Source organism: Coturnix japonica, chromosome 7 (assembly GCF_054131305.1).
Source record: "Coturnix japonica strain WE chromosome 7, WE-NBRP24, whole genome shotgun sequence".
NCBI classification, from domain to species: domain Eukaryota; kingdom Metazoa; phylum Chordata; class Aves; order Galliformes; family Phasianidae; genus Coturnix; species Coturnix japonica.
The window spans coordinates 2,307,726-2,324,980 of record NC_140669.1 but is presented as its reverse complement, the minus strand read 5'-3'; the positions used below and the strand labels follow the sequence as shown (position 1 = coordinate 2,324,980).

Genomic DNA, 17,255 nt, shown 5'->3' with positions numbered 1-17,255 from the left:
ATGCACTTCATTCCCCCTCTCTGCTTAATCCATTATTTTATTAGATACTTAAGATACCCAAACAAGGCAGCTAAGAAGAAGAGGATCACTGTAAATAGTTGGTGGCAACATCTTCATATTACAACTAATTAATAGAAATATGACATTAATGTCCTTTGGAATTTGGCTTGCTTTCAACTTCTCTCTTACACAGTACGAGCAATCACCAGGATACACACAGAGATGCTTTGAGGTTTGCTAGAAACTCACTTTGCCTATTTTATGTTTCTCTATTGCTTAACAGGAAACGATCTCTGAAGTAGAAGCACAGAGGACTCTGCTCCTGAGGACTGGTTCATATCCCAGCTCCACACAGCCGAGTGCTCCGACAGGGGACTGGTGCGATAGCATCTCACTGTACAGATTCCGTAATTAATTTTAATTTCTTTAATTAAGTATTTAGTCTTTGGGGAAGGAGTATGAAAAAGTTGCTTCATAAACTGACAATGGGCAATTGTTCTAAGTTTCTTATCCTGCAGGCAAGCAGGATAATGAGAGCTATAGAAATACTTGGGCAGATTGATTGCACGGAGCAGATAGGAATCCCCTGGCACAGTCCTCTCATCTGTTTGCGAAGTAACAGGCACCTCCCAGCTCTTCCAGTGAACATCACTGTTACCCCGTGCTGCAAGTAGTTAAACCAGCTTTGAATGCAGCTACTGGGGGACAACACTGAAATTAAAGAAATACAGAAGAAAATGGACAAATGGGTCTGAGTTCCACTCTGTTGTGAGCAGGACCAAAAAGCAGCTCACAGAAAAAATCTGGAGACATCGATGAGTTCAGATTCAAGGGCAGACCCAGAGATTTGTATCCAGATGTATTTTACCTGCATATGTGGAAGAAATCTTTACAGACTGACTCAGAAACCGTCCTTTATGATACCTTGTGCATGTGTCAGACCAGGAGGTGACTGAGATAATGGCTACTAATCACATTTATTGGACTCCTTGCATTCAGTGTGTGGGGGCTTCACTCCACTACAGTTCCTCCACAAAGACAAATCCTCATTTGAAGCCTTACAGCTTGGGTAGTTAAAGTGGCTGCTGACTCAACCTCATCCCTTCATCAAACATTACATCAACAGACAGCAGAAGTTGGGGAAATAATGTTATCAAAAGTCTAATATCGAAACTCCCAATACTTTACCAAACTCACATAAAATAAAATGACATAAAAGAAAGCCAACAGATGTAGTGTCACATGGACTTGCTTAATGGCAATGCTTAGCCTTTCAGAAAAAGGTTTACATCTACATTTACTACTGAAACCTGGCATTTATATTGAATAATTCATAAGTTGTTGCTTTCTGTGCTTTGCTGCTTTCCTTATATGCATGAACCGAAATAACGTTATCTCTGCTCTAAGGGGAGGAGATCAATCTGTACATATGCAGATATTTTTGTCATTGTTCTGTAGTGTATAAATACGTATTTAACTGAACCAGTGCTAAAATTTCATCTTTGCTTATGACAGAAATGCTCTGTACAGATTTAATTTGCAACACGACTGTGCTTCCAACTAATACTCCCAAGACTCTCCCAGGTATTTTGGCAACAGTCGCATGTAGTTTGGGCACGTGTTTCCATGCCTACATGTGCCTCATTTTAAGACAAACTCATCCCTCTTCACTCTTAGCACAGCTGCAAATGAGATCGTTGCCAGGGCTTCTCCACCCTTCCACCTTTTACCTGTGACCTCAGCACAGAAAGGATTTGAAGATACCCTTGGATTCAGGATCTGCACAGAACCTCAGCAAAGTGAGTGTTTAAGTAGGAGCCAAGGTGCTGGTTTTTGTTACTTTTCCATCCTGTTGCTTCTAGTGTCAGCTTTGCAGATATTACAGTTGCAAATACCACGCTTGTCCTCTTCTCTCCTGCAGTTTATTCCTTTTAAAAGCTAATTTTAATTCTAAGACATTATTGTCTATTTCAACTATTCTACCATAGCCAATTTATCATCCATAAAGGCTGAGGGAACACTGTCTTTTTTACTGATGCTTCATCTGCAACTGGTTGAAGCAAAAGGGGTGCTTAGGCTGACCCGCTGCTGCCCTCCCAGCCCAGCTGTCTTCTTTCCTATTTCTCAAGGAAAAGTTTCTCATTTAACTCACACCAATGGATAACGTGTTGCAGCATCATTTTTCCTGCTACTGTAGCACATGCTACAGTGTATAAATCTTTCCTGCTTCTCATTAGATGGGAGTTCCTAGGAGTGAGTTCCTTCCTAAAGCTGGCAGAGCAGCCTGGGCCAGTCCCTGACTTACTCACACATCCAGAGACAGAGCCCTGTTCTGCATCCTGCCTTGAAGACTTCACCGATGAACCAATAGCCACAAACTCAAAGCACAGGTACATAACATCAGCTCTTTCACCATGGTTTCTTTTATATTTATTTTTAAATTTAAGTATTTTTTTTTCTATTCTAGTTTATACTGCTTTTAGCTCAGTTTCTACTTAAAATATCACATTCGTGATCAGGCTTTAATTATGCAAAAGGAGTCCTTGCAGCATGCGCCAGCACAGCTCCAGCCCTTTGGAGCTGCACAGAGCAATCCCTCTGTTTCTGGAGTTCAGGGGGATGTCTGTTAATCTCCTCACTGGTTTATGGGGTTCCTGGTAACCCACATGGATTTGTGAGCCCACACTTGGCTCATAAAGGCCAATAACTTTCATAACTTAAAAAGCAAATTAACAGAAGGATCTCATGATGGTAGCTGAAATCCCAAGTGCTCCATCCACAACCATGGAATCATTAAGGCTGGAAAAGCCCTTGAAAAATTCCCAATCCCAACCCCCATATGCCCACTGCCCACATCCTTCAGTGCCACATCCCCATGGCTCTGGGATACCCCAAGTACAGTGACCCTCCCCCCCACTCCCTGGGCAGCTGTGCCAATTTCCAAACTGAATTTGTATTAATGCCATTTGTTATAGCATAAATTACTGAATATCTGTAAAAGGAACAGCAAGTGTGAGACAAGCGGGTGTTGTCAGCAAATGAACAGCTGTCCCAGGGTGGGATCGACACTAACAGTGTAAGCAAGATACTGACAAAGATTTGTTTCTAGATATTTTTAACTATGTTGGTTTTTTTTTCTCACCAGGTTTCCTGCTTGAATCCCCCTCACACACCCAGTGCTCATCACCTGTACTGCAGTTCTTCTCTCTGCACTGACTGCCTTCCTCTGGGCTGGAACACAAAAGAAGACTTTGTGAAACCTGTCACCATTTCTGGGTACTTGCAGTGCCTTTTTTCTCCTACATGGGTTAATAGAGCTCCATGGTTATTTCTGGGAAGCAGCTACTGACAACCGGATGGTCTCTGTCATATGCTGAGAATTATCTGCCTACTTGGGCAGGATTTATTCTGTCACTTTGGGACCATCGTGCCTCTCTCTGACAGGGACAAGGATTTCACTCCAGCTTCTCCCAGGTCTTCCCTCTTTCTCCCCAAGTTCCTTCCCCGCATCCCCAAGACAACAACATATCAATAATTAAGTGGGCAGCTGAGGGCTGGGGCGCCTATTTGTGAACACTGCGGACAGCCCTGTGCCCAAGCAGTGCAATTTCACATTAAGGGGATGGTTGTTTTTTTTTTTCAGACATTTTTTGGTAGCCATATTGGCACAAAGAACCACAACTTTGTCTGAAACTCTATGGGTGTGTTAAACCAAAGCACAGAAATACAGATTCTCCTTTTAGCCACAATTAAATGAAGTAATAATAGGATAATGTTTTTATTTATTTCTCAGGGGTAAATGTTCACTTTTTGTCCCTCAGAAGCAGAGAGGAACTTCCAGGACTGATCACAGGTAATGGCAAACTCTAATACTTGTTATGTGTTATGATGTTTTCTCACCTCGGAAAAAATCAGATCAGAAGCAACAAATTCTTTTCCTGGAACTGAAAAATAAATAAATATATAAGCCAGATAACAGGAGCTGCCTCTTCTCTAGGCCTCTTCCCTCGGCTGCAGCATCTGAGAAGGCTGCAGTTGCTGGGGTGGCTCTCAGTTGTGCCAGGTTCTGCTGCTTCTTTCTCTACCTGGTTACACACCTGCCTGAGTGTTCACTTTCTGTTAAGTAAACGTGGAATCATGTGTGTAGAAGTTATGGGTTTTTTTGAATGAGGAGCATTTATTCTTCCATGCTCTTAGGATACATGGCTGCTTGCTCTGGCTCCCGACAACCGGCACTACCACTTCCCTGGGGTTTGTCTGCAGGATGGAGAATCACAGTGTGGTTGGGTTGGAAGGGATCTCAAGGATCACTGAGCTCCAACGCCCCACCACATGCAGCGCCACCAACCTCCACATTGATACCAGCTCAGGCTGCCCAGGGCCCCATCCAACCTGGCCTTGAGCACCTCCAGGGATGGACGGGGCATCCACAGCCTCTGGGCAGTTGTTCCAGCACCTCCACACTCTCATAGTACAGAACTCCCCCAACATCCAACCTCAATCTGCCCTCCTCCTTGTCCTGCTGTTATCTACCCCTTCAGAGAGTCAACTCCCTTCCTGTTTATAAGCTCCCTTTGGGTACTTAAAGGAGTGCGGGGTCCCAACTCTGCTGTGCCACTGCACTGAGCTGAGCCCACAGTATGGAGAGGGAAACCATTCCCATTCTCTGTGGGGATGGAACTGGATGATGTTTAAGGTCTCTTCCAACCTAAGCCATTCTCTGATCCTGTGATTTTGTATCTTTCCTGGAATAGAAATTTCCAGAAAGAACTGTTCTATTTTATTTAAGTGCTTCGTTTTTTAATTTCTGTTCTAAATCCTTCGCCCTTATCATCTCCTGTTGCAGTAGCATTCAATTACAGCCAAGTTCTTATCTCACAGCAGGTAAAAATGTGAGAGATGAAATCTCTCCAGCCTGTGTTTTGTGGGGGCTGCTTGTAGTCAGATGGAATTTTTGATTTTTTTTAAAGCAACAACAAAAACTTCTTTCAGGTGTTCATAATAAATATGAATAATAAAGAGCAAAGCACATGAGAGAGAGAAAGGAACTGGAGGCCTGACGTAGCCCTGCTTAGCTATCAACTGTGCAGTAAATAGCAAGTGCTGCCATTTCAGTTCCCTGTGCTTTTTTCATCTGCAGATCATGTTCAAGCCTGCAGCAGAGGTTGGTGCGACTTTCTGGGTACCAGTGCATGGGCAGCACGTGGCAGCAGCACTGACAGTGGCAGCAAACAGCTCCAGGTCTGACCTCTGCATCTGAGCATGGAGCAGGTACGTGTTGGCTCTCTGCGTTCCCCACCAACCCCAGCCCGCAGCGCACACGGCTGCCGCATCACCACCACTGGCTTTTTGGGAGCCTCGAGCGTTCTTCCAAAGCCTTCTAGACATTGGTTTGAGCTGAGCTTGCAGTGAATTTGGAGCTAAGTTACCTGTTTGTGTTTTGGGTTTTGTAAATCAGCACTGAACTGAAGGCACTCCGTTACCGGGTTCTCAGGGCATCCTGCAGTGTGAGGGCTTGCTGCTGGTGCTGATGGCCGTGTCCTGGTGTGGCTCTGTGCCTGGATTCCACCAGCTAAAGCCTCAGCAGCCGCCAGCTCCCAACTTACCTGCAGATGCTACCCACGTTCATGTGGACAAACTAAGGGTTGGACCCAGGCTTGTGGGCTGAGCTGCAAACTCACTTGGCTTCAGTGCCTTTAACTGGACGTTATCACAGTCGGTTGCAATTGAATTGGAGAGTGGTGCCCATGGCCCGATATAAGCCTGGGCATCCCGTGGTACTTGGCGTTTTGCAGTGAGAGGAGACAGTCCCTGCCCCGAAGAGAACATCACAGGAACTTTTTTTTCTGGTGATTTAATCATAATATTGACAACTTTATCAAAAATTACAAAACTGATATTAAAAAAATTTCTAATTCTTAGTAAGTCTAGAATGGGTTTCTTTTTTTAAAAATAGAAAAGCACTTTTATGCTACTGCTCTTCTGGAATTCTCACATTACAACCCTACATAGCAAAATACAAATGTAGCTAAGAAAGGTAGCAGGCCTAAGGTACTTCAGTCCACCACGAGCCCTCTAACAACTTCTATACCATCAAACTCAGGGACTCCAAAAGGGTATCACAGTACGTAGAAACCTTCTGCAGAACTCAGCTAGGAAATGCCTGGTAATGTTACGTTCCTTCTAACCCCGAAATCCTTAGACTGTGAGTATGAGACCTGGGACAGCAGAGGTGGGAATCAGTATTACTTTTTTCCCTCTGTGAATATTTACTTTTGCAGCTGATTCCAACCAAACATTCTCTGCAAGAAGTGAAAATACGAAGAAAATCCATCGAAACGAATGAAAAACATTATTATTATTATTATTATTTTTATGGTGTTCACAAAACGCACCATAACAGTAATGAGGAAGATTTCCTTTCATCGCAACGCCCCAACCGCGCCGGCACCGCGGAGTGGAGGAGCAATAAATAAATAAATAGTGGGAGCCACGGCGCCGCGGGGCGATTCTGTGTCACTGTGCCACGGACGGACAAAAGCCTCTCCTTCCACTTCCCACAATGGAGTAGGTTTTTTTTTCCTTTTTTCTTTTTTTTTTTTTTCCTTTTTTTTTTCACCTTTTAAATATAGGAATTCTCTCTTAAATTAGAAAGTAGGCAAAAAGTATTATTAATTATTATTATTATTATTATTTTAAAGTTTCATTTTAAGTCTTCTATTAGAAAAAATAGAGATTTATTAAACAAAAAATAATAAGGTAGAAAGAAGGGTTGGGCCTCCATCAAAAAAGTATATTATGCTTTAATGCAAAGAGAAAGAAATGGCTCTATGGGCAAAATTCAAGTACGAGTGACCAGTTTTTTAATCGTAAAGTAGGTGCAACATTTCTTAAAATGTTCCAACACCGCATGACCTGTAATGCTCACAATATTTACATTAACTGCTTACATGAAACCAGGAAAGCTCTAAAAGAGGAAAAAAAAAAATGGTATGGACTGAAACAAACTACTCCTAGCACCCACAGCAATGTCATCATTAACCAATGAAATCAAGTGCACAAAAATACTTTACATAGTCTACCGATGTAAAGTATACATTGGTGAGGAAGTACAAACCTAAGGAGTTAGATGCCAAAAGAAGGTTGCTCGATACAAACTCCACTCTAGGACAGAAAGCAAAGGCAGAACCCAACCGAACGGAACCAGGCACGCACACAGGCATGTGGACACCCGCGGCGTGGGCATCCGACACAGGAGGGACACGCGGCAGCAAAGCAGGCTGCGATGGGGATGGACAACGTCAACTCTTGGAACAGAACAAACACATCAACTTGGAACATAAAAATGCCGACTACGCTACACAAAAAAAATCACTCCACATGAGTCTGCATGTAGGACCGTGGCGTTACACACATGACAAATGAACCTACCCCGCGGAAGGAAGGGCTCCTGCTCCAGGCCCCTGTAGCCAGTGTAGCTATTGCAATCCCTCGGGCTGGGGAAGGAGGAGAAAGAGCTGTTTGGTGAGACACGAGGAAGCGGTGAGCCTGGAGGGACTGCTCTGCGCTGGAGCCCTGGGGGCTGGGGTCCTCAGGGCCAGCTGGCCTCTGCCACGGGCTGCATGCAGGGCTGCTGCTCCCGGAGCCAACGGGACGCCGACTGCTGCCAGTGCTGGGCCAGGGGAAGACAGAGGGGGGCCCTGGCTGTGCCCGGGGGCCACAGCGGTGAGCTGGGAGCTATTTCAGGAAGCCCTGAGGACAGAGGGTGTCACTGCTTCCATCGCCATCACCACCATCCATGTGAAAAATGTATGAGCTAGAATGGAAATAACGTTGTGCTACGCTTCCGTTCGTTAATTTATAATGGCTCATAGCTTTAGACTTTTAAATCTGTAGTGTATTAATTTCTTCTACATTTGTTTCACATTTCTCACTTAATATAACATAAATAATTTGGTTAATAGATTTAACCTGCACATTTCAGCCACATTAATATATATAAGAAATCTGTTAATGGTATAAATAATTCTTTTTAAATAAAATAAATCTGATATGTTACATAATACTGATAAAAATTACTGTTGCTAATAGTTCTGTAAGCCACCCCTGATTTTCTGTTTCAGGACTGTGAGATGGGTCTGGGATTACCTCTCCGAGCGCTGGGAGCACGCCGTGCCTTCTGCAAAACCAATCTGCAGCCAGCACCAATCGTGTGCTGGAGCACCATTAACAGCCAACGCGATGCTTCACCATGTCAGGTAATTGCAGCTAATCCACCTAGGTGCTCGGGGGTCAGGGTTACTGGGGGTAGAAACTCTTTAGTTTAGCAAGTGGCTATGAAACCTTAACTACAGAAATAGCTGACTAAAATAGCCCATCTACTTTTTCCTTAATAAAATCTACACCCTCCTACTTTAAAAGTTAAGTAAATAAAAATGCAACCAACAGTTGCAGCCTTTGAATCGTTACTTAGAGCTGTGATCCCACGTCCCGTTAGGAATCTGCAAGGTTGCACTCTCCTACAGAGACCTGAAATGGAGTACAGTACTTCCAGGCAAGGTTCATTCCAAACAGACAGGATAAATGGACACTCAGTGGCGTGAAGTGTATGTCATAATTAAGGTATTACATAATCATGCCTTCTATCTGCTGTTAAATACAAAAACAGCATCTTTTACATTATCATATAAAAGCATTTAGGCTGTATTTTTATTTATCACTTTACACTGGTAGTCTCTTGTATGTGTACTCAATAGAAACCAAAGAATTTTGTACACTATTTTTTTTTTTTTGTACAATAAAAGATAAAGTGTGCATTAGGTACGCTTGTACATGACAATATTGTACAATATTTACATTTCAGATATCACCATGAAATTCTGTATTATCTATATACACAATGAAAATTTCTCAGAAACATTTGGACTATTTCTTATAATCACAATTTTAGTATTATAGAAAAAAACAAAACAAAACAAAAATAAAACCAACAAAAAAACAAAACAAAACAAAAACCAACCCTCAGTAATCATCTGACATGGTTACTGTAACCTTCCCAGATTTCTGATTGGCTTTTCCAGCAACCGCTCTCCCTCCTGATCATCCACACCACTGTACCACACTCCACGTAGCACCCCGCGGCGGCGGCCGTCCTCATATAAATATTGATATAACCACGTCTATATCAATACCTACATACAGACTTATGTGCACGTTCGTTTTGATAAGTACTGGACCAGTAACAAAGACATTCAATGTTATCTAGAGATCTTCCTCCTCTTGGGTTTTGGAGGCTTCACTTGTCTGTCTCCCTGTGGGATTTGGTGGACCTAGAAATAAGGACAGTCACAGGTTAGTGGAGAAGACCCGTCAGAGTAACCAGCCAAAAGCAAACGAGCCATGGACTGCTGAGATGCTGCTGAGCTGCCCCCATGGAATTGTTAAAGCTGGAAAAGCCCTCTCAGATCCCCACGTCAACCCCCACCCACCCCTCATGCCCACTGCCCACATCCCTCAGTGCCACATCCACAGCTCTGGGATGCCCCCAGGGATGGTGACCATCCCATTCTACAGCAACTGTGCCACTGCCTGACTGCTCTTTGCGGAAGGAATGGTTCTAACATCCAACTTGACCCTCCCTGGTGCAACTGAAGGCCATCACAGCAGCTCTCAGCACTTCACGTTCACATGGACACAGAGTTCCACAACTTCACAGCCCTGGGTGGGGGCAGCTCCCGGCTGCTGCAGTCTGTGTGCCTCAAAGCTCTGTGACCTCAGAGCAAGTACCAACTGAACTGAAACTGCAGGTCCACCACATTCCGTGAGACAAATCTTTATCAATCATTCTGACAGCAGCAATTCACTACAAATTGTATGTTGAGAAAATACCGGTAACATGAAAAAAAATCTATCAAACTCAGGACAGCAGCAGCATTACTAAGGAAGGCGCCGTGCCCAGCAAGCTGTGTCCCACTCCTCACTATGTGCAGCCCTCCGATGTGAGCTCGGTGCTGGCTGAAGCGCTGCTGAGCTCTCGCTATGAGCACAGCGCTGCCAGAAGGGCCACGGAGTGCCACCACCACCTGCCGGCGGCCGCAGCTCCTGGCACAGCCGGGCAGAGGCTGCGCATCCCCACGCAGTGCTGTCCTGGTTGCCTTCAGGCCACGACCACTTGCTGCTCGTTTACTGGCTCTTTCCAGCAGAAATGATGATTTAAGCTCATTATCTTGTTTGCACACTTAAAGTGTAACCCATGACTGAACTGCAGGAGCTGAAAAAAAAATGCAAGTCACCAGAAAGGGAATCATTGATTCCCTATGATCATTTCTAAGGATCATCATTTTCATGGAAATTAACCCTGATTACAAATTTTGGGACCAGATAACTGGGATATAAATCAGGTCTAGGCAGTGACACTCAGGCTGGTGGAGCAGCTTGTTGGCATGATGGAACCATCCCTCAGCATGTCCTGCTGCAGGGCCTTCACCTGAGCCAGTCTGTATCACCATCAAATGTGTATAATGTTATAGCACTGCTGCATTCAGATATGAAGGAAAGGCAACTGTCCCCAGCAGGATGGATCTGAGCATTTAAGTTTTGCCATAACTGACACTAGAGATGCACGTGCTGTAGGCAGCCCCAGCTATTTGCACCAGACCTGCAGTCAGATCCGGCCTTTACATCAAAACTCATTCTGGTCTGATAAAATTCCCAAGTTTCACCAAAAGGTTTGGATTTGTTATTGCTTATGGCAGCCACTAAGAGCTGCTGAATAATTTATTTAATATTTGCTGGTGGTTCTGAAGTCAGCTCCACGTCTGCAGCTCAGAGCAGATTTCCTTTTATGTACTCCAGCAGCTCCCGTGAAGCCTTACTCATTCTCCCAAGTATGCATGTGTGCACACATCTCCAGCGCTGAGCGCCGGCTGTCAGGAGAAAGAAATTATTCTGCATTCAAACTGTGTATAAATTAATAATTATAAGAATTACCGATGCTAAGGTCGGGGAGGCTGAACTGCAATACACTTCTTTGCATTTCTGTGCGTGTTGTGAAGGCACTGCGGGCATGTTTCAAACATGAAGACGAGCACATTGTGCTGGATGTGGCTCTGGGCAGCCTGGGCTGCTGGTTGGTGACCCTGCACACAGCAGGGGGGTTGAAACCAGATGATCATTGTGGCCCTTTTCAAGCCAGGCCATTCTATGATTGCATGACTGTGATTATATACATGATTCTATGACTACGTGAGCCAAATTTTATCGTATTCATTGATCTTGGACAATAACACAGCGTGAATGGTTTTAAGAGTTCTGCTGGCCGTGATGTCAGGAAGACTCCAACTTACCTGCCAGGACAGCTTCCATGTCAACACAACAAAAATGTTACTCAGAGAGTCTGATATGCAAAAGAACAATGTTTTTAAGTGTGGTTTCACTGAAGGAGGCTGATTTGTCAGCAGCCAGAGACAGCCCCGCAGCACGCCTGGCACCCAGGAGCTGTCAGCTCCACCTGGAACCACATGCAGGTATCCAGCTCCTTTAAAAAGCAATGCAACTGCAACAGCCCTGAAGGATGCGCCTTTTCCCCACTTTACAAAAGGATGTTTGCAGACAGTTTGAAAGGCAAGAAAAACATTGACAACACCACATCATTTCACAAACTGAAAGGAACCCCAACCAGCAATCCCAGCCCTCTACAGACACACAGACACAGAGAGAAACGGGACACGATTATTGCCAACATGAAAAGAAACTTACATTCCCAGACATTTTGTCTAGTTCACTCATGGCCTCATGTATAGCAGCTTCTAAATGGTTATTTAGCTTTCCACTTCTAGGAAGAAAAGATTAATGGCATCAGTAATTCTTAGTAGCAGAAAAACACTTAAAATTAATAATAAAGACATTAACTCATCAGACACAGTCTGGCATCCGCAGAGCCTCCCAGGTTGGTGCAGCACAAACAGCACAATCGGGTCTATAAATAACATGATGCTGGCTCAAGGCTTGTGTTAGAATTACAGAGGAAAAATGAAAGGCAGCGCTTTGGTGACATGTACAGTTAGTTACAGCATCCACGAGACAAATGGCATCGTGGGGAACAACAGCACTCGGCAGTAACCCAGCTGTCTGTGCCATGTGGGGCTGGGCATGGCTTATAGAACATCAACGTCCCTCGGACCACAGAAAGTGTAAGATGAACTGAAACGGACTCATAGAAAGCCAGACGTATCCACGTGGGCTTCTGACCCCCTGCAGCTGGACTGCTGCAAAAATAAGTGTAGGTTTGGCAGTGTGGACAAGTGATGGCACCTGTGGATGCGATAAATGACAGCACAGTATTGTTTGGTAGCAAGGTAACTTCCTGGGAAGGTAATACATCAATTCCATCTATAATACAGCTACATTAATAACTGATAGCAATGCTGAGTTTAATGTCATTTAGCAGCAGCTTTCAGGTCTCAGATTCCCTACGTAACAGGAAGTTATTTCACCACCACTAAGCTCTGGCTGCAGCCCTATAAATGTCTCTTGCAGATTTTTTTCTCTTACTGTTTCAAAATCTCATTTTTTTTCCTCCTTTTTCAGATAACTAAAAACCAAACAGTGTTTGAAACCCAAACCAAAATGCTTTTCCGTAGTATTTCCCCCAAACTGAGTTACTAGAAGTTAATTCCAAATAGCTCCGATGAGATTCATCCTACAGACTGTCCCTAGTGAATGGCATGAGGGTAAGGACAGATGTGCCTGCGCTAATAACCTGCATCACTCAGAGCTTCCAATGACAACTAGAAGGAACTGCAACACTTCATCCCACAGGCACACACACTGCTTTCACAGCAGCAAAAATCCTGCACTGACACTGTAAGTTTGAATTTGAGCTTTAACAGAACAACATTGGAGGTGATTCAGCAAGAAACCGATGGGATATTCAGTGTCCAGCAGCATTTCAGTAGAAACCAGCTCTAACAGGATGCTGGCAAACATTGAAATGGCACAGAACAGTTCCACTGTTCCCCTGTTCAAAGGGTCAAGGTGTAGTTTTCATTGCGGATGTGTGTTTTTATTTTTTACCCCCCATAAACTCGAAGGTACGGCAAAGCCAAGAACGATTGACGTGACTTCATCTAGGCTGACGTTCAAAGTCACCAGCACGAGCAACTAAAATAATCAAAAGAAATATTATGTAGGACATTGAATTCTTCATGTGTTGCCTTTGGGCAGAAGCTAGATGACCGCTTGAGGTCTTTTCCACCCCCACCAGATGTTGATGTAATTACTGCCAGTAGTCCAAACCACTGTTTGAAAGTATTTGATATACAAACGATGATATGCAGTCTTAAGACACTGCTACTATGTGTTTTAAATAGCAATGCTTTACTGTGAAGATGATGAATTGCCCTCAAGCAAACCAGTGTTTTGGAAGGGCCCATCGCTGAGACATCATTTACAGCAGGCAACACCCTGACAACCAGAGAGCCTGACATCACATCAATATCTGCAACAGGTTGTGGTGATCTGAAACAACCTGCAACCACCGCAGTGTTTGAGGAGCAGAGCTCAAAGTCTTCACAGAATCATTAAGGATGGAAATGACCTCTAGGATCCCCAAGCCCAACCCATCGCTACTGCCCACGTCCCTCAGTGCCACATCCCCACGGCTCTGGGACAGCCCCAGGGACGGTGACCCCCACTCCATGGACAGCTGTGCAATGCCTGGCTGCTTTCTAGAGATGGAAGTGCTCCTAATAGATAGGATTTATTCCTAATGGTGGGAACACAAAGAATGAAACATCATTTTGAGGATCTGGATGTTAACCTTGCTTTGCTAAAGACACTGAACTGATGTGCTGCTGGTCTGTATTCTCTTGGACTTCTTTGCCTGTCTTCTTTATTACAGAAGTGTCCAACTTGATGTCAGCACCTTGTATACGTAAGTGCTGGGAACTTATCCATGTAGCAGCATAAAGAGAGTTGTGTGCCACATGTAACAATGAAATCTGATGTTCCAAAATTGTGGACTTGCATGGAACAAGAGGCACATGCACCAAAGCAGACCATAAGGAGGTCAAAAGCTGTTTCAGATACACTCAGCACAGAGCACAGGTCAAAGAAAGGGAGCTACCCCCTGGTCCACAAAGAAAGAGCAAAACATTTGAAACATAAAATATGTAGAAGTAGAAATATGGACAAAAACCTGTGTGGGCTGTGAAGGAACCCAATGAAAAGGGGCAGCTGGGGCTGCAGCCTGCTGGGGTACCTGACAGCTGCTGTTTCCTAATGTGCAAGCAATGATGCAGAACCAGTAATGCCACAAAAAGGCGACTGGGTTCAGTGCAATTCTGGACAACCCTTGCAATCTGCTAAATACGCAACTGCAGACCAGGAGACCGGAGCTCTTCCGAAACTGCAGTGCTTATTCCAGCTTCAACTCCTTCCATGTGCTGCTGCTGCCACCTTCCTCCAGTCTCGTATTTTGCTTCAGGGAGCAGCGATAGCTGGGGGTGCCAGCAGCCCTCCTGGCTGCTCAGCGCTCGCCCTCAGCCTGCACTCACATGTTCTGTGGATGGCGTTGAAAAAAACCCAACACTGTCTCACTGGCATTAAAAGTATTTCTCCTAAGCACCTAAGCATGACATATAAATAGAGGAAAAGCTCACACCTTAAAAGGAGCTGAGGGCAAATAATTATTTAATTCCAGAAAGTCTGTGTTTATTGCTCTGAAGGCAGCACTGCAAACTGACTGAATTCTCACCAAGTAACGTGTTTCCACCACAGCAGTAACCAAACACCGCCATCCCAGGAAAAAATCCCATCTCTACTCTTGTCCTTTGACAGCTGGCAAGATTTTTTTCTCCTAAAGCCAATTTCATTTTCATCTCTCTGTGTACGCTTATGCTTCACCTCTTTGCATGCTTCCCAGTCTTTCTATCCTTTCCTGCTTGTAAATGAAGGCCAAAAGGTAAGAGGAAACCAACCAGGTCAGAGGTGTGTGACTCTACATGGGAGCCGCTGCCTGGCTAACTGCAGCCAGCCCTCACCCGCTGCGAGGAGCTCCTCTGCAATGGGAAACTACAGAACTTACCCAAATACAGGCGGGCTCTGCCTGCTGCAGCAGCCAACAGAGGGAGAGCAGAGAGATAAGAAGGGCAGATCTTGTGAAAAATTGGATTCGGTCAGAGTAGTTTGGATGTAATAACTTTTTTTTTTGGCTGTAAATTAGAATCCCACACATGAAAGCTCAAACAAGCAGGCTGACATTTTACAAAGGCTACAGTAAATATCAGAAGATGCAATAAAAATGCAGATATCAAAGATCTCGGATGATTATCACAACCAACACAAGGAATTCAGAAAATTAACTTCTCAGTTTGGCAGATCTGCAACGGTCCCCCCCAAAAGGAGACTCCCTGGAAGCAAAAGAATGTGATTATTCATCCCACTGGCAAACAAATGAGCACACACTTACTTTCTGTTCCTTTTCCTGGCTCGGTTGTAAGCTTCTAGACCTTCTGTTAGTGTCTTCAACTTCTCTGGCTCCACCTGAGTGAAGGTATGAACACCAAACCACATTACCCAGACCTGCAATTATCAAACACCGCTTTTACTTTACTGCTAGACATGCATTACTGCGGAGCCTAAAGTTCACCGCATCCGTAAGACACAACCGTCCCAGCAAAGAAATCAACGGACAGCAATGCACGCCCCTCAGACATCACAGTTCCTCTCTATATCCACACTACCAATACAGGTATAAGAACTAGAAACACAGCGTGTAGGAAAATAAAACTAAGAAGGAAAGTGATACTGCAAAGTTCAGTTCTCTGAAATCAAGCAGAACTTGTTATCTTTTGAGCAATAAACCACAGCATCTGACCAACGGCACCAGGCAGCGCTGCTGCAAACAACGCAGACATGAAAGAAAATGAATGGCACCGTCTGCAGGACCTTATCATCAAAACATTATTCCACTCAACTCTTGGTATTGCTTAGATTTGGTTCACAGCCATTTCTGCTTTGAAAAACAACAAAACAAAAGACGTTTAAAACACATCACTTAAAAGAAAATGAACCGATAAGTTCCTTCTTTGTCACAGCATTATATTCTGCTGACTTATTTGCATAACTTCACAAGAACCTCACAGAGCATTTGTTTCATTAAAAAGTACACCCTGTCTTTTGACACAAAGCAAATTAAATCCGCAAATACAAATTCATTAAGCGTGTCTATATACAACCCTGAACGTTAATTTCAATACAGCTTGACTTGAGAGTCAACCTTTCAATTACTAAATAATTTATACATTCACAACGACTCTCATTTTCGATGTGACAATCTGATGTTGATGAGTGAGCAAGTTGTCAAAACGTCTGGAAATAACGGCAAATAAAATCCACATTTAGAGCAGATCTCACGTTTGGAACTCACACATCTGATAACGAAGCTGGGAAACAGAGCAGCCACAGCAACCTTATAGACCAGCAGCTCCTGGTGAGGGCTGCACACAGGCTTCTGCTCTCATGAGCCAGGGCTCACTAAGCACAGGCTGGGGCATTCCCTTAAAACTATGGTTGCTTTCAATGACAGGCTGAGCTTTTGTGGATAAACAGGAGAGCAGAAAGCACACACGATGGGAGCAGGCTGGGTGCAGCTGTGATCTGCTCTGGGCCCAGCACTGCCATGCAGCTGGCAGAGGCAGCGCTCCTATCTGAGCTCAGGTTCAGTCCTTCATCTCAGAGCACATTTGGAAAAACACATTTTTGAAGCTGAGCAGAATTAAATGGTGGAAATGTGATCATCCTGGTGCTTTACACCTGGAACTGTACCACGAGACATGGTTACTCAAGTACAGCATCCTCAACCATAACATTTAGATACCTATATGGGTACGTATAGACAGGTATCTAAGGGACAAACTTTGCAGTTCTGTACATGTCTGCCATTAGGTGCATAAGTTCAAGTGTACAGATTTGCATGAAGAGCAAGTATTGCCCTTGATTTACAAAGGACTCGTGGGACGTAAAACAAGAATACCTCCCTCGCTGGAATTTTATGATAGCACAACAGTAAAGCAGAAACAAACCCACCCCCAGCTGCCAGCGCTGTCTGAAGCAGCACCACACAGCTAACAGAATACAGCATTATCAGCAACTGTAACAGATACGCTGGGATTAATCATATCACACGCCTTCATTTACAATAACCCATTACAACACTAAATAATACATACAGATTGGATTTCCAAGACATTGAT

The 17,255-nt window shown here is 44.2% G+C and overlaps 1 protein-coding gene and 2 long non-coding RNA genes across 22 annotated transcripts in view; 2 read left to right on the top strand and 1 right to left on the bottom strand.

Moving 5' to 3' along the window:
* The first annotated feature begins 275 nt into the window (after window positions 1-275).
* Window positions 276-2,376, top strand: LOC107317055 (uncharacterized). The gene is made up of 3 exons (XR_014948172.1): window positions 276-407; window positions 1,678-1,799; window positions 2,238-2,376. It is a non-coding gene; the product is annotated as an uncharacterized LOC107317055 (long non-coding RNA).
* Window positions 2,377-3,142: 766 nt separating this feature from the next.
* LOC146760044 (uncharacterized) lies at window positions 3,143-5,271 on the top strand. The gene is made up of 3 exons (XR_014948171.1): window positions 3,143-3,276; window positions 3,794-3,853; window positions 5,141-5,271. It is a non-coding gene; the product is annotated as an uncharacterized LOC146760044 (long non-coding RNA).
* Window positions 5,272-6,840: 1,569 nt separating this feature from the next.
* The window catches only part of MBD5 (methyl-CpG binding domain protein 5), a 122,120-nt gene continuing 111,705 nt past the window's right edge, over window positions 6,841-17,255 (bottom strand). For 12 of the 20 annotated variants that reach the window (XM_085552918.1, XM_085552911.1, XM_085552912.1 and 9 more), the window contains 3 exons: window positions 15,470-15,582; window positions 11,758-11,833; window positions 8,673-9,329 (listed from right to left, as the gene is read on the bottom strand). In XM_085552918.1, coding sequence (XP_085409044.1) covers window positions 9,258-9,329; window positions 11,758-11,833; window positions 15,470-15,582 — 261 coding nt within the window. In that variant the 3' untranslated portion in view covers window positions 8,673-9,257. Of the gene's footprint in view, window positions 9,330-11,757; window positions 11,834-15,469; window positions 15,583-17,255 lie in introns of all 20 variants that reach the window. The other 8 variants (XM_085552914.1, XM_085552923.1, XM_085552920.1 and 5 more) reach the window with 4 other exon arrangements.